General features: G+C 26.6%; 1 protein-coding gene across 2 annotated transcripts in view; it reads left to right on the top strand.

Moving 5' to 3' along the window:
* Rok (Rho kinase) overlaps window positions 1–25,534 on the top strand; it is a 129,590-nt gene that overhangs the window by 74,078 nt on the left and 29,978 nt on the right. For both annotated transcript variants that reach the window (XM_067279044.1, XM_067279043.1), the window contains 11 exons: window positions 2,815–2,903; window positions 4,264–4,381; window positions 7,666–7,905; window positions 9,461–9,626; window positions 9,708–9,814; window positions 12,420–12,570; window positions 16,654–16,814; window positions 17,041–17,225; window positions 18,392–18,461; window positions 19,899–19,981; window positions 24,640–24,826. In XM_067279044.1, coding sequence (XP_067135145.1) covers window positions 2,815–2,903; window positions 4,264–4,381; window positions 7,666–7,905; window positions 9,461–9,626; window positions 9,708–9,814; window positions 12,420–12,570; window positions 16,654–16,814; window positions 17,041–17,225; window positions 18,392–18,461; window positions 19,899–19,981; window positions 24,640–24,826 — 1,557 coding nt within the window. The remainder of the gene's footprint in view (window positions 1–2,814; window positions 2,904–4,263; window positions 4,382–7,665; window positions 7,906–9,460; window positions 9,627–9,707; window positions 9,815–12,419; window positions 12,571–16,653; window positions 16,815–17,040; window positions 17,226–18,391; window positions 18,462–19,898; window positions 19,982–24,639; window positions 24,827–25,534) is intronic.

The following is a 25,534-nucleotide window of genomic DNA, read 5'->3' as shown; positions in this document are numbered from 1 at the left end:
ATATTTACACTTATTAATGAAGAATCTCATAGTTTTGTATGTAGTTTTCACATCAGATTTCTATTATGCAATTTTTGCATAACAGAAACTGATATGTTTTCAAATAGCATTTATTAAAACAGATAGAGATTTTTTGCTGTGCTTTAACAAAACAAAAAGAATCTTGGCTGATGTTATTTGATCATGATTTCTCTCAGAAATCTTTCATACTGGTGTAAATACAGGTTTTAAAAATCATACATTATGATATGCTCATTGAATTATTGTTTTAGAATTTAATAATATAACAAATGAATTAAACTAAGTAAACTCTTTACATTGAAAAGTCATTTATAACACTTTGGTTATGGTAAACATATAAAGGTCACTCAAGTGAAAGTGAGACTTTTAGTTTGTTCTGTAATCGTTTATTGGTTGGAATATGTGAACATACAGGAAGTTATAGTGATACATGGACTACATATCCACTACACATAGTCAACTTGTCAGTTCAAGCAAGTGTCCCATTACATCACTAGCTTTTGGATATCCTGAGTGAAGAGCATCTGTAGTTGGCTGAGGAGTCAGTCTTCAATGGCTTCTTGGACCTCAACATTGTTGACAAACTGGCGGCCCTTAAGAGCTTTTTTTCGGTGGCTCAAACATGTGTAGTTGCAAAGCAACAGGTCAGGCTATAGGGGGATGTCAAAGACCTTCCAATGGAAGCACCACAATAAATCTTGGCACAACTTGGGCATGCATAGTTGTGCAACAAAATAACCCCATTTGACAACATATCATACTGCTTACTCTTGATGGCCATTTTGAGTTTGTGTAACACAGTGCAGTATGTGGTTGGGTGAATCCACCACATAGTCAACTTGCTTCAGCATGTGCAAACAGCACACTAATATGTGACTAGAGGGTTGGCACCTCTTTGATTCCTCATCAAAACTGACACCATCATGTCTCATTCAACACAGTAGCCGCAACAGAAGCGAGTTTGTTTTGTTTTAAAAGTAGGTCATGCAAGCAGCCGCATGCACAAGTGATTGGATTCTGAATGGAGGATAGTGAGACAGTGCAACAGAAGTACTGCACTTAGATACTAGAGTTAACAACAAATAACCATTTAATAATCACAAAAACAAAGGTTACATGATACATACATTGGAATATCTAATTAACCAACTTATCTAATGGAGTGGTTGCGAGAGAGAGAGAGTTTACATCGGAACGCACATTGAGATAAATACCTGGTGGTTTATGACATCCTCTAAAAGAACGGGTGAAGGTGATGGGTTGAACTGTCTGTTTCCTGGTATCTTCTGGAGCACAGCCTACAATAAAAACAGCCTAGTCAAATAAGGGAAAAACCATAGAAGAGTTGTGTCCAAAGGAAAATATTTTCTCCCTCTAGATCAGGCCTAGCCAACCCAAATTGTTTCGCGGCCCACTTTGATCACACATAACATTACGGTGGGCCACAATTTAGGCAAACATGCTTTTAAAAAAGTAAAGCAAGTACAAAATGAATAAGATTTTATTGTTATACCAAGAGTTCGTACTTGCACTTGCGCATTATAACAATGACGCATGCAAATTTTCATTTATTTAATTGTTTTGGTATAGACATAATGGGAAACGAATTTTAATAAATATATAATATCGCTTAGCAAGCCACACAATTTAACCTGACGAGCCACGGGTTGGCCAGGTCTAGTCTAAATCTTTTTCCAAAATAATGAGATCCAATTAAGATATTTCATTGTCTCAAGATAAAAAAACTCGCCCTGTATAATAACCATTTGTTTTAATGCTAGTAATGTTGTTTTGAAGACATTTTAGACATTAAAAAGGAGTTTAAATTAACTGTTCATTATGAAAAAAGTTTATTTGATTTTGATCACATTAGTTCAAATGATAAATCAAATGATTGCCATAATTAATCGGGTTAATTAGGTGCTATTATTAATGATTAATTTATTAAGTAATTTAATAGATTGCGCCAAACATTTATGTCTAATACCAAATTACTTAATAAGTTAATCATTAATAATAGCACCTAATTAGCCCAATTAATTACTGTGATTGTTTGATTTATTATTAATGCATTGGGCTTAGTGATGTTTATATTAGTTCAAATTACCTGATAACATAATTTAGCTAAAAACATCTATTATTATTGTGAGCAGACCATGGTCTGCTCACAATAATAATAGATGTTTGGATGTGGATGTTGGATAACTGTTGGATGTTTGATTGTGGATTTAAGATCCAACAATAACTGTTGGATGTTTGATTGTGAATGTAAGATATCTTGATTTTAAGATGTATCTTTGTTTGGAACAAGCAAAAGTGGATTAAAAAAAAATTACATCTTAGAATTGAGGTATATGTTTTATAAAATGAATATTTTGGATCAAAACAAAAAAAAAAAAAAAAAAATTTGCTAAATACTGAAGAAACAAACATACAAGAAAATATAACTTGTAATAGAAAAACAACATTTAATTCAAATAATGAAGAAAATTGTTGAAAATAACTGGTTAAAAGACAAAGATGTCATTAGATATACTTTTCTTCAAAAGAAGAAAACAAAAATACTTTTAACACTTCTCTATCTTGTTTAGAATGAGCGCAGAGTTTAGAACAAAAGTTTTGTAATAATCTGTTAAAAAATTACATTTAATTAATACTATAAATAGTAATAATATCAATTAAAAACTATGAATTACAAACTATTTCTTAATATAAATTTATCTGGAAATGTATCCAGAATATTTCTGTGTGTATTTATTTATAAAATTATTTTATTTGTTTAATTCTTATTAGTCTTCAGATGTACAAAATCAAATAGAGAAACTCGAAGGAGATTTACTAAAGTTAAAAAGCATAAATGAAGAGTTAGATCAAAAATACAGGTGAGTATTATGTAATTATAATGTTATAATATGATGGATTACACTTAATATATATTACACACAGTTATTTTCTAATTTTAAAGTATTTTTAATTATGTATTCAGTTCTGAACTTTAATAACATAAGAAATTGATATACTAAAATTAAAAAGTCAGATATTATAACATAAAAACTATATTACTTAATATTCAAGCATTTTTGTTGCTACTTGTATTTCATATTTAATATTATAAAAACTAATCTTGATGTAAGAGACATTGTGCTGGAAGCAAATTAAACAAATGATTTAAAAACAACAAATGAAGATGAGAGAATTTAAAATTATAAAACTGAAATAATTAAACTATAGCATATTAAGAAAAACAATAGTAATAATTATATATGACATTAATTTACTTACAATATTAAAAAATTCAATAATTATTAATTAAATATAATTAATAGTAATTGTACTAATTATTGTTATTATATTCTAATATAGTAACAATAATTAGTGAGTAATAAAGAACAAAAATAAAATAAAATTTAAGTAACTTAATACAAATAATCATATTGCATTAATTTGAAACATTATAATGCTTGATTTTAATTTTTATATTCACTCTTGTCAGTATTCATCCCTTGTATATGGAAGACATTTTTTCATTAAAAAAAATTTAATGTCAAAATTAATCAATAAATGCAGAATAACTATTAAATTTCATAAAATGCTATTTGGCTGTAATAAAATTCCAAATAAATTCTATACATCTAGATTAAGAAAAACAAACTCAGAAGTTAATTTTTTTAAAGCAAAGTTTAATTAAATTTTTTTTTTAAATATTATCACCACCTCCAAAGATTCTGTTATTCATAACAGTCTTTCCTTACAACGATATTCATTAACCAAGTTCTTCAATATTGTGACTTAAAATTCATTATTTAAAATTATTTTTTTCTTTTTCAATTTAAAAAAAAAAAACTAGAATATGTAAAAGGAATTGTAAATTAATGAGTAATGTATTAGTTTTGAATCTCATATAACATGCATATTTGGTATAACTAAATAAGAAAAGAGATCTAAAATGCATTTTCGAATGAATAAACAATTATTAGTTATTCTAAAACTGGAATACTGAACATGAATTTTTAATTATATTTCTATTGAATTTATTAATAAATCATGAATGAAAAATAATTTTATAATCTTATTCCAATTTTTTATTGTATATTTAATATAAATTAATTTCTTATTTCATTTTACTTCAATAATTAAATAATTTAATATTTTCATTTCTTAATTCTTATTTCTGAATTTTTACATACATATCACACTAATTTACCTAACCCATAACTTATAATTTTTTTTCATTTGTTTTAGGATTACTCTTAATCAATTGGAAAATTTTGTTCAGCAAGAAGAAACAATTCAGAATTTGCAAGGAGAAAATAGAGAATTAGAAAAAAAAGTTGCATTTTTAAAGCATGATTTAAAAGAAGTAAGTGTTTTAAAGTAAAATATTTAAAAAATGTTTGAAAGTTTTAACTTCATATTATAATTAATAGATATTAAATTTAACCAGCTGCCTTTGAAATGCATAAAAATAATTTATTCAAATGAAACATAATTAAGTAATTTTCTAAGCATTTTTGTTCACTTAATTTTTACAAAAAAATTCACAAAATTTAAAATAGTCTAATACGAATTTACTTAAAATATTAGATTAATTGAAATAAAATTTCAAGTTGCAGTTAGAAATGTTTGTTTTGTTTAACTGTGATTTAAAATTTTTAAATTATTAATGTTATATTCTCACTTCATTTAAAGCCAAGTATACTTTTACAATAAATTTTTTCTTGTAGAATTTTATCATCATTTCTTTATTTAACATTATTTTTCATTTGAATAATGGAAGTTATTTATCAAGTAAAGACTATATAGTTATTATGTATTATATTATGAAATTATTATTTTTTCACATTCTATTAATGTGTATTATTTGTTGTTTTAATTGGAGTAATCTGATAAAGACCTTTCAAGATCTTTTTTATGTGAGTTTCATTATACTTACAATATACAATGCAGAATATATAACAAAAAACTCTTCCATATTTACAAAGAAACTATCTAGCAATTGCAAAATATTATAACATTGAACTTAACAGCATAAAGTTTATAACTAACCCAACCTAAAGTTTATTTGTAAAGTGTCAGTTATATGTATTCAAATACTATTATATTTCACCCAATAAACATATAACAATTTATAAAGTATATCACAGTTTCAATCGTTTGTATATGTAAGTGTTAAATATACTTTGTAAATAGCAATGCTAAATTTATTTTTACACAGTAGAGCGTTGTTTATCCGAATTGATTGGGGACTGGGGTTGTTCGGATAACCGATTATGTACAAAAAAATATATTAACCTATCCGATGTTGAAATTTTTCTTTGTTGCATGTCGCTTTGTGTTGAATTTTTGTTCATTGCATGTTGCTTTATGTTGAATTTTTGTTCATTGCATGTTGCTTTATGTTGAATTTTCATCGATTTTAATCTTAACAAAAATTTTTATAATAATAATCGAGGCTATTGTATCGTTAAAAATTATTTCTTTATTTTGTACAAACAAAATAAATATATTGAAAAATATAAAAACAAAAAAATTATACTTTAGAAGTTAATCTAGTATCAAAAATGTTCGATTCGGCACGACACGGTCCGACTGGAAAGCTTTCGGATAACCGACGTTTCGGTTAACAGGCTTTCAGATAAATGACGCTCTACTGTACTTATAAATTCTGTGCTAGAATTTTTAACTATTGATATTAAAAAATTTTAAAAATTTTCTTTGTTGTTCTGTTTCCTTTCTAACAAATTATCAACAACAATACAGTTGATAAGATAAAAAGATAATGAAAAAAGAAAGGAAAATTTTATTCTGAAAGAAGGTAGTAAAAGAAGATTGATTCCTAAATGGGAGGGATTTAAAACTCATGAAAGTTTTTCAATTGCAAGAATTGCTTCCAAATGAAACATATAAGATTTGCTACATTGATCAATCAATTTAGCTACTTAACAAAATTATAATGTTACATTTAATAAACATGATAAATTCATTAATATTTTCTTTCTTGTTTTTAATTTAGTTTTCTTTCACTGTTTTGAATTGTTTCTTTATATACATTATTTGAAGATGTTCTATAATATTGTAAAGCCAGAGAATTAAAAAATTAAAGTATCTGTAATAATTTTTTGTATATTTAGTTGATAGTCTGTCTGTACAGTATTTGTGTATTAGGAAATAATAATTTGTGTAAATATATTTTACATTTTCTTTTTTTATAATTTAGCATAAATTAATGACAAAAGCAAATATTTTACTTTATTTTTAAATAATAAATATATAAAAGTCTTTCAGTAGATGACAAGCAATGAATTTGAATTTTTTTGTCCATATAAATATTAATATAATGTTGAAAACATTATATTGCAAATATATTAGAAGATAAATGATAATTTTGATACCTAAAAATAAACTTTAGGTTGGGTTAGTTATAAACTTTATGTGTAAGTTCAATGTTATAATATTTTGCAATTGCTAGATAGTTTCTTTGTAAATATGGAAGAGTTTTTTGTTATATATTCTGCATTGTATATTGTAAGTATAATGAAACTCACATAAAAAAGATCTTGAAAGGTCTTTATCAGATTACTCCAATTAAAACAACAAATAATACACATTAATAGAATGTGAAAAAATAATAATTTCATAATTTGGAATGTTAGATTTGATTCTGATTTTGTTTTTGTCCCAAATTTTGAAAACCTTTTTCTTTTCGCATCCTATTAAGTTATTTGTTGTTCTAATTGGAGTAGCCTGATGAAAATCTTTCATGATGACCAGAAATGTTAGTTGCAAATAAAATATTTTGTAAAGCTTGAATTTTGAGTCTCAGTACTGCATTTGTATATTTCTCTATTACTTAATATATAATTAAGAAATTTAAAGATAATTATTTTAATAATTTATCTTGAAATGAACATAAATTTTATACATTTAAAATGATTTTCGTATTACATACATAAATATCTGCACACTCAATAATTTTTAATTATAGCTGATGTTCAAATATATAATTAATTTACATGCATATATATATATTCTTTTTAGTTAGTTAGCATATTATAAAAAAATAGTTTTGAGATATTTTTTAATAAGTTATTGTTGTTTTGAATAATTTGTTCAATATATAAATAATTTATTAATTAATTAATAAGAAAGTATTGAAAATATTATTTGTTAATTTAACTATTTGTTAAATTTTTAATTTAAAAATGACTAAATTTTATGCCAATTACTAATTGTAAGTTGTTAAATTATTTAAAATTTATGTTCACTGGTGATAATAAGATGATTTGATATTCCTACCTAAATTATCCCCAATAACAATATTGTAAACAAAAAATTTTTAATGAAGCATTAAATTTGGTAAACACAATGAAATAGATGTTTATTATTTTGTATTTGCAATTTAAGTAAAAAAAAGAGAGTGAAAGAATAATCAGATTCTTTTTATTCTCTGAGGATAATCATCATATCAATCATTTGAACTCTGTGTTATTTTACATATTGAATATTGTTATTATATTATATTATTTATTTTAATTATATTGTTAGAAAAGATAATGTATATGTTAAGTTATGCAAAACATATCTTATAAATTAAAATTACTTTTTTTTTATTATTGTTAATAATATTAATATATTATAATATAGGCACAAAGAAAATTTGAAAATGAAGTTGAAAATCGCCGTAAAGGAGAAGCTAAAGCACAAGAGTTATGGAATAGACTAGAACAGGAACAAGGTTTAAGAACTCAAATGTCTGTTTCTTCTCAACAGATTAGTGAAAAAGTTGTTAATTTAGAAAAGCAACTAAGGGAACTGAATGATAAACTGAAAACTGAAGCTGATGTTAATGTAAAATTGAAGAAGGCTAATGGAGAATTATCACTGGTAAGTTTTATGATTTAATTAAACAAATAATTATAAATATTTTTAAATAAAAATGTCAGTTTCTGTTTATATAGATTTTTAATTTTATTTTTTTTTATAAAAAAAAAAACATATTTTTATACTTATATTTTGTTACAATACATATAGTATATAGTAATTTTCATTTGTGTATGTGTATAATGGACCATAGCTCAAAAATATTATTTTTAAATGTTTTTTTAGTTTATTAAGTAACTACATTGATTAATTTATTTGATAATTTAATTACACACATATAGCAGGGTGAGAAATTAAGAATATTTGTTATTTGTCCAAAGAGCAACCATCTCTGGTGCTATTGGTTGTCCTGTAATAAAACCAGTTGTCCAAACCATAGGTCACATTTTTTTTTTACACTCCTTCAAGTAATGCGAAAATACAACCAGTTTACCTACAAATTAAAGCTTTTTTTCTTTTTTTGCTTGCACACTACAGTCATTTATTAGGTCTACACACAAAAAAAAAAAATCCTGAACATTGTTTACAGCCTACAAGGTGTACTATGATATGCTTCTTGTCTAGTCTTCTTAGTGCTCACAAGTTTACAAGTTTATAGTAGGTGCTAACTTAGTTAAATAGAATATAAATTGATGCCATCATCATTTGCAGTAATACCAGACTTACTATACCAGTGTAATAATTCTGGTATTACTGTGGATGATGATGGCCATTCATGAAACTGTAAAACAACAACCACACATGAAACAAACACAAAAATATAAATTATTATTGAATGTGTTCAAAATTTGTCAGAAAGGTTTTTTATTATTATCAAAGTAAAATTATATTTAAAAATTTAAACAAAAAGAATTCTGTAATAAAAAAAATACAAAGAACTGTAACCCACAGATATAATAGGTTGACTGTATAAATATTATAGTATACTAAATAGTAAATAATAATGAAATCATGTGTATATTTTATTTTATCATAACGGTACAGACATGTATAAGCTCAAGTTAGCTGTTAAATTACTGGTTAGTATTTAATAACAAATAAACAATTTTACAGTTAATTTCCCCATTTTAGTCAATTTTTAAAAAAAATGTAGGTGAACCTGAAATTATGAAATGTATTATTTTTACATTAAATTATATGACAAATATAATTTTATATTTTTATGAATTAATGTTGTTTATAGGCAGTATATTTGATGATATCACAGAATTATGATTTCAAGCAATATTAACTTGTATAAATATTATATTGTATATAATCTGATGTGTAAATTGTTTTACACTTATTTTTGTATTATTAAATTTCATTTATTGAAAAGATTTAGTATATTAAATTATTGAATGTAATGTACTAAATTTCTTTCAGATAACATTAATGTTATCATCAAATTAAAAAGTTTTTTGTGAAAAATTAATATTTAATTTATAGCTCTGATTACTTGATCACTTCAAAAACTTTTAAAATAAATGTTTAGGTTTCTACTTTCTTTGTTGTTCAATATTAAGAAAAACTAAAATTTGACAATATAAAAGCACTTAAATATATATTTGCTATTTAGAAAAATGCTAATAAAGAACAGTTACTTCAAGATTTAAATGAAAAAGTAACTGCTTTGCAAAACCTGACTGCTGCTCAAGAAAGAGAATTAATCAATCTTCAGACACAGTTAGAAAAAGAACATAGCTCATGGACTCAAGTATCTGATAGATCGCAAGACTTAGAAAGTAATCTATTTTATATAAATAAATTTTTTAAAAAGTTTTTTTGTGAAACTTATATTTTGATATTTATGCAATAATTTTTAGATCGTAAACAAGCTCTTCAAATTGAATTGGAAAGATTAAAAGAGAGAGAAGCTGCTACCATGAAAGAAAATATTAAAATTAATAATAGATGTTTAGAATTAGAAAAAGTAAGTATTTTTCATTACTTATTTAAGACTAATTATGCGTTGAATAAAATAGATTATGAAAAATAAATTTAAAAATGAAGTCAGATCTGAACAATTTATATTCTGAATTTACTTAAATGTTATTTACTAATAAGACTATACAGATTGTACTGGAAATTAATATATCTGTTGTTTGAAGAAACTAATTGCATGATATTAAAACTTAAAGCATAGTGGATGATGTATTTTCATCCAACTTATTAAAAATATATATATATTTCAAAATTTGATTAAAATAAACATCTTCAACCAATATCTATAAAAAAAAAAGGTGAATAAAATTTATTGAACTAGCTATTTGCCACTAATCTGTTTAATTGATTAATTGATTAGTTGAAGAAAAAAAGAATCTAATAAAATTATTGGAGTGTTTTAATCAACATTCCAATAATTTACAATGACAATAGTTTTAAAATTACTCATTAATTACTTAAACACTTTCTTAAATAAGGAATTTATTCATTTATTTATTAAAAACATTATTTGTAATTTTGATATTTTTATGGAATACAATTCCAGTATCTAATATGATTATAACTTAATTTTATTATGTACATTAAAAATGTTTATTTGAAAAATTAGTAAGATTCTGTAAAATATATAACAGTAGTATGACCAAATTATTTAGAAAATTACATTATTAAATTTTCAAAACTATTTTTTACTACTTAAATAAAAATCTGTTACCTTCAAACTATCAATAATTTAAATGTATTATTTTAAATTTTGAAATTTGGAAACAGACAAATTACAAATAAAATTTTATATCCATTACATCATCAACTTCCATAAATAATTGGGCTATAAATGATTAAAGATTATAAATAATAAGTGCCAAATTTATTTATAATCTTTAATCTTTATAGCCCGATTATTTATGGCAGCTGGTGATGTAATGGATTAATATTGTCGAGTTTAAAGTGTGTTTGTTGTAAACAGCGGATTTAAGCTTATACACCTGGTATATTGTAATTTCATTTAATGGAAGTAATCTCCATTAATGGAAATTACTAAATTTTTAATTGGTTTAATTGTTTTATGAAAAAAATCAATATAATTTGCTATGCAATGTAATGCAGTTTAAATAAAGCAATGTATTGCTTTATTTAAACTTCTGCAAATGTAGTGAAATTTTCAGATAGAAAATGGTAATTATTAGATTATGGACCACAAGCTTTCAAGAAATAACTCAATATTCTATCATTTGAACTAGCTTGACCTGATAGTCGCCTTAGAATTCACATGGTTTTTGTGATGACAGCATTGAAAACATATAGTTGCATATTGTACTACAGTAAGACCTCGCCTAACACTGATTCAATATAGCACTGTCTGCGTGAAGCCTAAAAAAAGCTAAAACTTTATACTGATTTAAATTATCGTGACATTTCATTGATTTGTTATATAATACGATTATTTAACATCATGGATGCCACAGGAAAAATCGACTTTGCTTGGCAAGAATTAGCTGATAAATGCACAAATGAAGTGTGGAAAAAGTTATGGGTGAAGATATCCAAAAAGTCTCAACAAGAAGAGCCTATTGCTGTATCGTTAGGTTGACAAAATTGTCAATCTAATTGATACAGCAGGACTAGGAGATGTAGACAAGCAGGATATCGGGGAGCTACTGCAGTTACTGGTAAGAGCCTTACCAATGATGATCTTCAAGAACTGGCAGAACAAGGAATTCGTGTAGAACTGAAAAATAGAGATTCTGAAAATGAAGAACCAAAAAAATTTCTCTACAGATTTCCTTACCAACAGTTTGGTAACAATAACCAAAATTGTTGATCAAATTGTAGCAAATGATCCAGATTTTGAAAAGAGTGTAAAAGCAAGACGAGGAATTTTGGATGTGATCTCCTGCTACCGACATTTGCTTAAGGAAAAGGGGAAAAAAGCGACAAATGAAACTACACGACTTTATTGCAAAAAACAAAGAATTTCGGAAGAGCCAGGACCTTCGTCACAAAAAATGAATTTTACATTTCTGTGTGCATATGTTTATGTGTTATTTAAGATATATTATTATGCAAATTAATATGAAAATAACTTAAAACTAAAGTAAAATTTGTTTATTTTTGGTCATGTGTTCCCCCTATCCCTATTTACTCTATGTTAAAATGACTTTGTTTAACACTGTTTCGCTTAGCGCTTTGTTATCTAGGAATGCATCCCCACATTAAGCGGGGTCTTACTGTATTAACAATAATATAAATTATTAAATTTTTTTAATATTGATTATCAAATATGTAAATAATTTAAATATATTAAATACTGTTAACAAAACATAAATAATATAGCTATATTATAAATTTGATTATTATTTATATCAAATTAAGACCAAACAATGATAAACTTTTAAATAAATGCTAAAAAAACAACTAAAACTTTCAAATAATTTGATTAATTGTATTTGAATCATCAAAATTTTAATGTGTAAAAATAAATGGAATTTTCTTTTGCCGATAAAATATTTTTGTATATAGGAAGTACGTGTAAAGTAAGTGTAATAAGTTAAATGTTTGAAAATTTAATGTTTCCATTACTTTTTGTTACTTAGGAACGTAAAATGATGGATGTTGAATTGAAAAATTTTAAAAATAAATATGAACAAGAAGTAACTGCTCATCAAGAAGATGTTGCTGCTCTCACTGCTGACAAAAAGAAATTGCTTTCTTCAACTGAAGAGGCTAATATGGAAGCTATACAAAGTAATATTATTAATCTTATAATTAATAACAAAATATAATAAATCTTATAATAAATACAACATTTTCTTCATTCTTTACACATTAATAAAACTGTAATCATTTGAATTTAAAAACAGATATAGTATTTTGAAATAATTTATAGTTACTATATACTCAAGTGATACAGCCAGATTAAATATTGGTCTAGAATCTGACCATTTAATTATACATATACATAATTTTGACTAAAGGTTAAGCTACTATCTTAAATTTAATAATTATAAATTACTTATATTAGGCCAATCTGGAAGAAGAAATTAATCCAGAGGATTGATATTTTCTATATGGTTATTTTATACAATAATTTTTTTAAAAGATTATTGAAAGAAACACTGATAAACTTAAAGTAACTTTTTAAAATTTTTGTTTGAATATATAGTGAAACCTCCATTAATGGACACACTACTTAACAGACATTTTTACAATCTCCAGACCCTTTGAATAAGACATCTATTATATTCACTCATAATAACAGATGCTGTCATTCATAACAACCTTATGAAAACAATGTGTCGCTTTTAATATTCTGAAACATATCAATTAATTACCTATGAAATATTTTAATATGAAAACAAAGAATTGGTTCAAATACTCTTTTAAGGGAGAGGATGGCAAGTTGTGAAAAGCTGCACAACACTCTTTTATCTGTTAGAGAACACTAATTTGGTTAAGTTGTCACTCACCACTTAATATCATACATATTGATGTTATTAAACTTTCTGTTATTGTTGGAATCAAGTTTATAGTACCAAGAAACCATAAACTTTTCCTGAGTTATTCATTCATTCAACAAGAACAGTAGTGTACTAGTAATGAAAAAGAAACTTAAAATGGTTACAACAGCATGTATATGGTGAAAGTTCAAAGGTTGTATAATGAAGTTGATTTATCAGCTACTTTAAAGTGTGGGAAGATATTTGGTATTCTTGCATTTATAATGTCATTTATTATACAAAATTAAAGCAAAATTGTTTGAAAAATTACACCTACTTGATAACTAAATAGCAAATAAATCACTATATCAATTTTTATTAGTTTCTTAGATCATAAATGACATTATAAATGCTAGAATACCAAATACATTTCCATCCCTTGAAGTAATTAGCAAATTACCTTTGTAACTTAACATTTGAACTCTCGCCACCTAAACCAACCTTCATCCATCCTTCTGTTCATAACAGTTTTGTTTTTCTTTTTTGTTATTTCTGCCCAAGTCATTTCTTATGAATTAATAATTAATCAACGTTTATTGTTTTGTTGTAATTTTTATGTTCCATTTGATTAAAGTATTCTGTTCAATCTGTTTCCTATTTAGAATTCAATTAAAATGTGATTTTACAGCTGGAAAGATAAATAATATACTATATATATTTTTTTTAATTATATATGCTATGTATACTTTTGGTATTTTCATATTCCTAACACAAATTTGATGATTTTGTAATCCATCCTTCACTATATAATGACTGCATTAAAATACAGAATGGCTGCCAACATGTACTGTACCTCCCAATAGTGCACACCTGTAAATAGTAGACAAACTTCTCAGTTCCAATGTGTTGACTAATCTGTTTTGTATTTGTTACATTTAAATCTGTTTTGTATTTGTTACATTTAAATCTGTTTTGTATTTTGACTTAACCTTTGTTTAAATATTTCTCTTACTATTATTTAAGTTCTAGTGCATAGTAATGTATTATCAGTCAATAACCAAAATCTAAATCAAGATATTTAAAATTATAATTTTGTTTAATTTTATATTTATTATTTTTATTTGTATATAAAGTTATCTTATTTGATTTTTAAGTTAGTATACTTTTTGAATATTATACAAGTTCTTGTCAATTAATAATCTTTCTAATATCTGGAGAAGATAAAATCAAGCATCTCTTATATCAATCATAACAATTGTAGAATAACTTCAGAGCTGAGAAGCTATATTAAATATATTTTAGTTGAATAATTGAAATTCTGTTCATTTACAACATTTTAATTGTTCTCATTGTAAACTTTTAGATAATAATTGGCACAATTTTAATTGGAAAATTTTTCAGTTTTTATCTGCTATTGTAATTTAAAAGTCTTGTATCGTTTTAACAGTATTGTTCAAATATAGTTTTTGGATGATTTCTTCTTCTCACACAATTAACAATTCATTAAAATATTAATAATTTATGAAATCTGTTCAAAAAAAAGACTAGGCTTTTGTCATAGCTTGCAAACCATCACATCAATTGAGCTCTGGCAGGTGGTGCTACCTAGTGGCAAACTTTGGTAACACAACACCATTTGGCACGTCATACTTCTCTGATCAATTGGTGGTCTAGAGCTGTTGAAGTAAACATGTGCAAAGTGAAGACAAAAAACTTTAAGGAGCAAATCATTTGTTTGAAATTTTGCTTTTAAGACTACAAATGTGAGCTTTGCTTCAGCAGGCCTATGAGGAAACTGTATGAACTGTTTGCAGTGTCAAGAGTGGTTTAAGCATTTTAAATCAGACAGAACGTTGATTGAGGAAGATTCAAGATCAGGACAACCTTCGATATCAACAAATAATGAAAATGTTGATGCTGTTCATTCTGTGATATGTGCATCATCATTTGACTGTACAAGAGATTGCTGAGGAAGTCAGCATCAGCACCGGGTTGTGCTACAAAATTTTGGCTGAAAAACTTAGCATGCATTGCATCTCTTCGAAATTCTTGCCATGTCTGTTGGTTGATGATCAAAAAGAGAATCGTATCATGGTCAGCCAAGAGCTGCTTCACCTTGCCAGTACTGACAAAAATTTTATGAAAACTATCATATCAGGAGACAAAACTTGTGTTTATAACTACAATGTAGAAACCAAGGCATAATCTTCACAATGGGTTGGGCAAATGTTGTCCTGACTGAAAAAAGTCAAACTTGAGGTCAGTGTTGATTGTTTTTTATTATTATTATTATTATTATTAGGGAATAGTTCATTATGAATTTGTGCCACAAGGTCAGACTGTTAACAATGAATTGTACATAGAAGTTTTAAGGTATTTGAGAGAAGATATGCTTGAGCTATGGGAAAACAAGCTGGGTGTTGCATCACGACAATGTGTCAAGTCGCGCATCTCTGCTTGTCGGCCAGTTTTTGGCCTCTAACAATGTAGCTATTCTTTTTCACCTCCCGTACTCTCCAGACTTGGCCCCTACAGACTTTTTTTTTTTTTTACAAAATTGAAAATCACTCTGAAAGGATGTTATTTTCAACATGTAGACAAGATTCAACAGAATTCTTCTCAGAGACAACTACATGCCATCTCACAAAACAAATTCCGAGGAGCATTCCAACAGTGGAAAAAATAATGGGAACAGTGCATTGCAAGCAGGCGGAATACTTTGAAGAGGACAAACATGTATAATTATTATTATTATTGTAATTACAGTAATAAAGTTTGTATGACAAAAGTCTGGGTTTTTTTTTAACGGACTTTGTACATGGCATAGTACTGTAATAGTATGGCTACATTTGGTATATGATAGTAGAACGCTGTAGTATGCCTTTGGCCATGTTTTGCCAATTATATCAGTAATGTATCATTGACATATCAGTTGTTGGAAACAGTGTTTGCTGTAGTGTTCAATATACTGAAATTTTATTATTATATTAATTTCTGCACTAAATAAGTTCATAAAACATGAGTTTTAGTTGGAAATATTTTTGGAAGTCATAAGAGTTGAAATATGATGTACACTGATGTTAGGACCACTGTTGCACTTGTTTAACACTCTACAGTAAAGATTTGTATTTCATACCCGATATAAATTGATCCCTGATTTTAGACAGAGGTTTTTTTTAGGCTTAAACTCAAAAAGTTGACAATTATATAGTGTCATATACAGTATGTTATTTTGTTGTTAAATATACTCTTAAACATACATCAAAAATGTTGCATAAATTGTAGTAGTAACAAGTATTTATTGAAAGTACTGTTAAAAAGTCTTATTACTTAAGTTTGATTTTCAAAAATAAATTTAAAATTTTCTAAATATTTATTAAACATTACACAGATCTTCAAACTAAATTAAATGAAGAGAAAGCTCTTCGTCAGAAAGCAGAAGCTGCTAGTCAAGAGAAAGAATGCCAAATATCAGGATTAACTTTTGATTATTGTCAATTGAAACAACAAATACAGAAATTAGAAGGAGAGTATAGGCAAGAAGTAGAAAGGGTATAAATTTATATTTCTTTTTTTGTGTATTGTTAAGAAATAAATGTTAAGTGTTTTCTTTTCCAATATTATAAGAGTAATAATTAATAAACCAAATAATGTAATAAACTAAAAATGACATAATTCAGAAAATAATGAAATTTAAACTATATCTGACACGTAATAAGTAAAAAAAGTAAATTAATATTATACAAATATATATATTTTTAATTTGTTTATATTTTAGGTAAAATCTCTAAGTAATCAGTTAGAAGAAGAATCACAAAAACGAAATACACTACAAACAGAAAATTCTCATCAGTCTTCAGAATTAAACTTATTAAGATCCAAAGAAAAACAATTAAATAAAGAATTAGCTGATTTACGCTCAACAAAGAAGAATTTAGAACAAGATCTTTATAGACTTAAAGCGTAAGATTTGTATTAAAATTTTTTATATTTGACATGAAAATTTCTATATATTTTGTGCAAATTATTATTATTATTAATTTAATCTCATCTATTGTAAAAAACAACTAAAAATTAGAGAGGTTGCAGCCAACGTTTTCGATGCAAAAACGTGTACGTCGGATGTTCAGCGCCGCCTTCCCGTAAGCCTAGAAGTTTGACAATGGCGTTTGGAACGTCAGTGGAATTGTGCTCGAAGTTCCAAATTCCATTGTCAAACTTTTAGGCTTATAGGAAGGCAGCCCTGAACTTCCAACGTACACATTTTTACATTGAAAACGTCAGCTGCAATCTCTCTATTAATAAATAATTTTAAGGTTTTGTACAAAAAATTTATTTTTAACGTAAAATAATTCACTCATATCAATAAATATACTAGACTTAAATTTTTTAACATTAAACTTAAAACTAGTATAAGATTTCACTATAGTTTTCTACAAAAAAATGTAACTTTAATAATAATATATTTAAAATTTCTCATAATGCAAGAAGTCTGAATATATTTAAAACATTATAAGAAAATTTTATTGTTTTGTTTTTTATAGATCTTGTAAGTTATAGAAAATTGTAGCTAAAGTTTATCTTGTTAGTTTTATGTGTAACATTTTAATCTGAAGAACTGTTATAATTATGTTGTTGGGGAGTAGACTGTCATCTGGTTTTATCAAACCAAAAAATATTTGAATTTGATATTTTAGAATGCTTCAACATTTTTTAATATGTTCTAAAAATGTATAACACTGAAGTTGAGCTAAAATAAGCTTCAAAAGTGTTTTGCTATTTAACATTTAAAAGAAATATTTTAATTAAATGTTGGTTATAATCAACAATAGTTTTGTAGAAATAAGTTTATTTTTTCTACAGTGTTATTTTTAAGATTCTGGCAGCATTAAGAATTTTTAGGGAAAGAAATGATAATTTTTTAAAATTCTATTACAAGCAATTAAGTTCTAAAAGATCCTTTATACATATCCATCAATTTTTATAATTATTTTACCTTAATACTTATTTATTTAATGTTTTTATTTCCTATTTAATTTGTATTAATTCCTGATTCCTAATAATTTCTTTTGTTTTGTAATTTAAAACTTACTGTGTTTAACTCACAATCAAAAATATGTATTATATAGGGTTAAATCAATTGATGATTTACAAATGAAAGAACTTCAAGACCAGTTAGAAGCTGAACAGTATTTTTCAGTAAGTATTGCTAGTATAATTTTTTATTAGATCTTATATATTAGATTTATTGTCTTTAGGCCTCTTGTGAAGAACCAAACATTGTTGCTTAAAACATACACTTAAAAACATAAAGCATGGAAATGCCACAGTATAATGATTAATTTGTTGCAATTACTTCCATTTTCAGTAAATTTTCATTGATCTCTTTACTAATTACTTATTAATTAGTATATTATATTACAAGTAGATTTCTTATTATGGTAATGAATTTTTATTTACTCACAAAACTTTACTTTTAACCCTTTCCCGGCCAGGGTACCGATCTATTGTTACCCTATTCGTTTAGCAAAACGGCCAGGGTACCGATTGATCGTTACCCTGTTAACAATCGATTTTTATAAAATTTATCGACAATAGATGTCAGCACTTGACGGCATCGTCTTGTTTATCGTTCATTCTACATATTTTTGTCCAGGTGGTGTTTTGTCGACTTAAAAAATTTTAATTATCGGTTATTTTTTCTTAATTTTTCATTTTCTGATAATTTTTTATTTTATTTTTAGCATATTCATGCAATAATATTACTATAATAAGTTGATTTATGCTATAATAAGTTTATTCAGCTATAATATGTTAATATATCGTAAATATTTAAGTTATGACCTTCAGTTCTGATATTTTATATATTTTTTTTAATTTTTAATTTTTAATTTTTTTTTAAATCTAAAATATTAGCAAATGTTACATCTATTGCTATTGGTAATCATATGTTTATTACAAAAATATATAGTCTTGTTTGATATGAAATGAATAAAGTATATTAGTTAATTATATTAGATGAAAGCAGAATAAAGTTCAGATTTCAAACAAATGTTTGATATAATGTGCGATAATTTCACAACGAATAAACGTACGTGCATAAATGTAATATCAAATTGTACAGAACAATATTCTACGTCATTCTGGCTCAGTGACAATAAGAATAAAGTAACCAGACAATGTTAATTTTGACAAAAAGTAACAAATTTTCAAGTTTGAATGTCAATTATCATATATTATTTTTTTTTTCTCATAAATTTTTCAAACAAACTTTATTGAAAAATGTCGTATTTAAAACTAACTATATTGATAAATATATGTGATTTTTTTCATATGAATCAAATAATAATTTAATTTTTGGTGAATTTTTAAAATAATATTGCCTGATTTACCTATTTTGACCTTGGCCGTTTTACAAAATAAGGGGGCGTGGCAAACGGCAGGGAAAGGGTTAAATTGAACTTTTAAAATTGGAAAGAATGGTTTGGAAATTAAGTTTTTTGTTGAAATATTGAGGCTATTATGTAGTTTACAGTTAATCTAAACCAGAATAAAAGACCTGTAGATAATAAAATTTGAAACCGTTATATAAATTTTTAATAAAATAAATTATATTTATTAATCCAAATTTTTCAGATATTATACAAAACTCAAGTGAAAGAATTGAAAGAAGAAGTAGAAGAAAAACAACAAAGTATTCAATTATTAGAAGAAGAAAAGTAAGTTTTCTATAATGTAAATATCTTTTACAATAAGTAGACATTAATAATAATTAATTATAAATAAAAAGGTAAATATAAACCACATTTAATATAAATCTTAAAATGTAATTTTTTTATAATAAATATTCTTATTATTATTGCAAATTTTATTTAACATGAAATTAATGATTTCATAGTATTAATGATGAGATGTAAACATTTGGTGACTTTTTATATTTAATTAATATTAAATGTAAATTAAATGACTATTCAACAATCAAGTAATCAAAATTTTGGAAATTTTAAAAAATTACTTAAAATTTTTAATGTGGGTGCCGGGAGGTAGCCGGTGTCTTGCTCCTCCTTTTTGTCGGCTAACAGGTCCGTGAGACCTGCCCACGTCAAGATGGCGGTTCGGATGAGTTACGCGTTACGCGAGTGGAGGAAGTGAATGGGGTCGACGGTAGAGCGGCGGATGATAATATTCGAATAAAAGACATAGCCAACGGATAATAACAACAACAAGAATTTATTTAAGCTAGCAGGATAATTACAAAAGGGGCGTGCGACGGTCGCCTCTTTCTGGATTTGCGGAGGGAGAGTTTACATAAATTCGGGTCATACCTCGTGATCCGGGTCGGTCTTCGTAGTCGACAATATTTCGTCGATTATCGGCGGTTCCCCTCGATTTTGTCCGCACGCGCACAGTCTAAAAGACAAACGTAACCGACCCCCCTTTTCTCTGTCGTCGCCTTTTTATTCTCTCGGTCACAAGGTCCAGTTTCACCAACCCGCGTTTTTCTTGACTCTTGTTCCTCCTGATTCATTTTTTTGTTCTTTTGACTCATATCCCTTTTCCTTCTACATGCACGGAAAAGGATGTATCGTTACCGGCTAAATTCCGGCGGGTTCGAACTTTCACATTAATATACTTCAACACAATTTTTTCTGTTGGCAATACAGTTATTTTTACCATATATAAATGTTTATACTTTATAGAATACTTATTGTTTCATTTACAGTTTATTGTAAATTTTTTATTTACAATAAATTTAAAATACTATTTGTTAATAGTGTATATAATTTAAAAAATGAAATTGTAAGCAAATTGTGTTTATTTTTACCTCTTATTAATAGTTATTTAGCATTGCATTTTTTAAAAAGTTTGATAACAAATTATATTTATTTATTTTTATAAATCTAAAAAACAAATTAAATGAAATATAGAAATTAATTATTTGAATTATTACATAAGTATATATATAGTTTATTTATAAGTAATTTAATTATTAGTGTTAGTAAAGTAGTGCGTAAGTAATTAGTAGCAGTCTAGTAGTTAGCAAAGCAGCAATGCCGACAACGTAGACTTCTGCGCCATTATTTAAAAAGTTAATTGAGTATTTGCAGATCCGCAGCACTGGATCCAGCTGGATTGCTGGATGATGGATCCAGCATTGCAATCCCTAATTACATTATAATAAGTAGTAAATAATATTTTATAAAGTATCACACATATATAAATACAGTAGAGCATCAATTATCCAAATACCAATCAACTGAAACATTGGTTAACCAAAAGCATTTAAATTTCTGCTAATTTAAATCTCTCCATTCCTCAAACTAAACTGTAGCCTACTTTAATGTACTACTTTATGTAAGGTATGTAAGGTAATGATCAGTTATCCAAACAACCCCAGTCCCAAATTGTTTCAGATAATAAATGCTATATATATATTTATTGTGTGTGTGTATGTTAGGCTCAAAGACTAAAAATGCTCATTGAGTGAAAAAATGACCACAATGTGAAATTCATGTCGTGGCACTTGTACAGGTTGAAATTGGTTCAAATGTTTTAGTTATGGTGCTTGATGTTGATAGGGACGTGCAGCTCCCAGAAATGTTTTAGCTGTTGTTATGAGTATTAATCCGTCAGTTCTCTATCAGTTAGGAAACAAGGAAGGTCTTCTTGATTGACTTTATGCTTGTAAAATAATTTACAATTTCTGAGAGTAAATTTATTAACATTCAGGACATATCCTCAACTTCATTAACACTTCACTCAGCATCCATGTTAACATCTGGAAGTAAGCAAGGATTTATAATATGTCACTGTAAAAGATACTGTATTGATAAAAAATGCAAATGTCACTCAAAGAACATAAAATGCAACTCGAAATATCACGGTAATAGTTCTTGTAAAAATAAATAACTCTGCAACATTCTTGATTCTCATAAAAAAGACTGATTTATTAATAAAAGTTCCTGACAAAGTAATTATTTTTAGTAAATTAATTGTTTGAGAATGTTGACATCTTGAGCACTGCAACAGATTTTAATGAATGATTAAATGTTGTTGAACAGTAACCAAGTTAAATTTCTGTATGTGGTGAATAATTTTGTTACCTACTTATATAAGATAATTGAAGATACATAAATCATAAATGAAAAAGAAAGTTTTATTTTCTTATCATAACCTCGTTATTAGTTAAGATCCAAAACTTGTGGTGGCTTTTAACCATAATAAATCCATTGCACAGTGGTCTTTAACTTTAGCAGCTGATTTTTATGTCATCATGCAGAGTTCATCAAGCACCTAAAAGTACATGTAGTTGACCTTTAGCACTTTTAAGTAAAACAAAAAAAACAAATGTGTATTTTTCTCCATACATTTTATTTCTTTGAAATTTTTTTAAGTATGAAAATTAATTTCTAGGAAAACTTGTAGAACTATTGTTGTTCAGCATTAAAAATTGTATATAAAAATGTTTCGAGGCTAGAACCCATATTTTAAAGTTACAAACCACTGTTTGTCATATCACCCTCTATTGTGCTTGCATCAGCTAATGTTCAAAATGTGTTATGGCTTTTTTTAATCACCATAACATGTAGTGGTCAAATATCATAAAAGCCACAGTGCGAATTTCTCTTTGTGGTCATTCTGAATTTGCCACAACACGTTGTGGCTGTTTTTACAAGTGCCACAATGCGAATTTTGCAGTGTGGATGATTTAAAGAGACCACATTGTGGTCTCTTTCTTTAAATCATCCACACTGCAAAAACCAAAAATGCTCAATGAGCATTTTTGGTCTTTGAGCCTAACATATATATATATATATACATATAAATTAGAATTACAAATATGTTAAGAATAGTGATCAAAAAATCATTACAGATGAATTTTTTATTTTCATTTTCATTTCAAAAGTTGTTTGTCAGTGTTTAACAATTGTAAAAAGATGCAAAATTTACTATCTTAAAGTTTTTTGCATCTTTTTACAATTTCTGTATTTGTAAGCAGCTATGGACACAAAAAATGATCACGAAGCAGTTCTCTATTTCTGCTAACTATAACAATGTTTATCAAGGCAGTAAATATGCAAGCCTTGTAAAGTACTATTTTTAGTATCTTAGGAAACCGACACTAACTGCGGTCGGTAAAACTTCCGTTAACCTAACGGGTACTTTACGCGGATTTAAGATTAGTTTGCCAGGCCTGGGCTTTTAAGCGTGCACCGAAAAATTAGTAATAATAACGATAAATATCAAGTCAAATCAAAAAGTTCAAATATATTTAATTAGTAACTAGAATGTACTACGTACAAATGTCAATAATCCAAACAAAATTTATTAACGAAAATCAACAAGTCAACCCGACAATAAACTCAGCTACTTAGCTTAACTTAATATTAATTCCCCTTTGAAAATTCGACAAATCAAATACTTAGAAACTATGAACAAAATCTCTTACTAATTAAACGTCTATCCGTCACCTCACTATACGAAGAACCTATTTCTCCAATCCTTTCGATATCGTCAAATCGTCAATCGAATTCCTCTTTAACACCTTGGGTCGTCCAATTATCAATCTGGACTTCTATCAGAAAATACTTCGCTTTCGAATTCACCTCGCTCTCAAAGTCGCCTCGATTTGGAAATCACCTCTCCCTTCTTCGGTTAACGTACGGGTTTTATACTGTGAGGTGACGTCACACTTCAGCTGTGTTACTCCCCTTATTTACATACTTAGTTGCTAACATTAATTTTCTTTTCTGGCAGCTTTAAGTTTCCGACAAGGCTTATAAACCATTTACAAAGTATTTATCATAATTTTCTGGGATGTTAAGACGGTTTATCAAGTATTTCTTTACTAGTGAGTGTGGGGACTCCCCCTCCATTTTTTTTCTGCGGACCGTTTACTTTCGCTGGGCAGCGCAAGTGCGCAAGATTTTTCCTACGGCGCTTATTTCTCCGTGAGTTGTTTTATCTTCTTTTTTTTTTTTTTACTAACAAGAGAGTGGTGGGGAACCTTCGTCCTAAATAAACATAAGCCCCAAACAAAATATAATAAAACGAAAAATAATAATAAAATAAAAATAACGCTCGGACTCGGTTCCTTACAGCCTATAGAACATTACACCTACTACATAACATAATAATAAGTATTTATGTATCTAAATATAATATAATAATTTTTAAGAATTACTTATAAATTTTATTTATTGTTACTGTAAGTTTTACTTTTCTTTGAAATAATTTTATTTTTAACAATTATCATTAGTTTTTTTTTCATTTCTAATTTTAGTATTAAATATCAGATTTTTATTCAAGTTTTGATTGTTTAAAATAATAATTATATGTAATAATTTGTTTTCTAATACTATTTTTATTTTTACAGAAATAGAATAAATCATCTCTTACAATTAGTTAATGCTGCAGTAGATACAGAAGCATCTGCTCGATCGATTGCTGAAGAAACGGTTGCAGATTTGGAGAAAGTGAAAACGATGAAAGAAATTGAGATAAAAGAATTAATATCAAGGCATCGTAATGAAATATCTAATAAAGACACAGCATTGCAATTGGTATGCTATTTTTCTTGTTTAATAATAGTAATTCTTGGATAAGAAGTGATTTTTATTTAGTTTGTTGTTGTTTTTTAGTCATTAGTTTCTAATTTGGACTGTACTAAATGGACTTTTAAATATAAAAAATTTAATAATCTTTCATTTTGATCAGAATTGTTTTGTATAAGTGCTGTTGATCCTTGATATAATGGAGTAATGGGGAAGTGATGATTTAATAATATGATTCATCCATTGTATCTAAAGAATATAATAATAATCACAATATAAGGAAAAATTTATGATTAATTTTTTCAAGATCTTTTATTCTTCATCTCAATATTTTTTCTATTAGTCACAGAATCTGATTTGGTAGCATTACCATTGATACTGGTCTTCAAGGTAAAAAAAATTGTCGCTTTGCCTTAAATTTCTCAAGGCTGTTTGTGCCCTCAAGACTGTTTGATTCCCTCTTCAAGTAGTAACTTTTTGAAAATAATTTAGAGTGAGGATTATTCATTTCAACCTGTACCTTCCTTATTAATGCCAATTTCTAAGCAACAGTTAGATTTATAAGCTTTTTCTATCCTGTTTTATAGATATGTACAGCTACAAAGTAAACTTTAAGAGATGTGATAAAAGAGAGAGGCAGGTTGCATCCTAATAATGAAACACTTCTAAGTAACAATGTAAATAACAGCTGTCAACATTATCTAACAGACAAACTGT

This window comes from Centruroides vittatus, unplaced genomic scaffold (assembly GCF_030686945.1).
Source record: "Centruroides vittatus isolate TY-2023 unplaced genomic scaffold, ASM3068694v2 contig_854, whole genome shotgun sequence".
In the NCBI taxonomy this organism is placed as follows: Eukaryota; Metazoa; Arthropoda; class Arachnida; order Scorpiones; family Buthidae; genus Centruroides; species Centruroides vittatus.
Note: the sequence above shows the minus strand (reverse complement) of the source record. Positions and strands in the feature narration are given on the sequence as shown.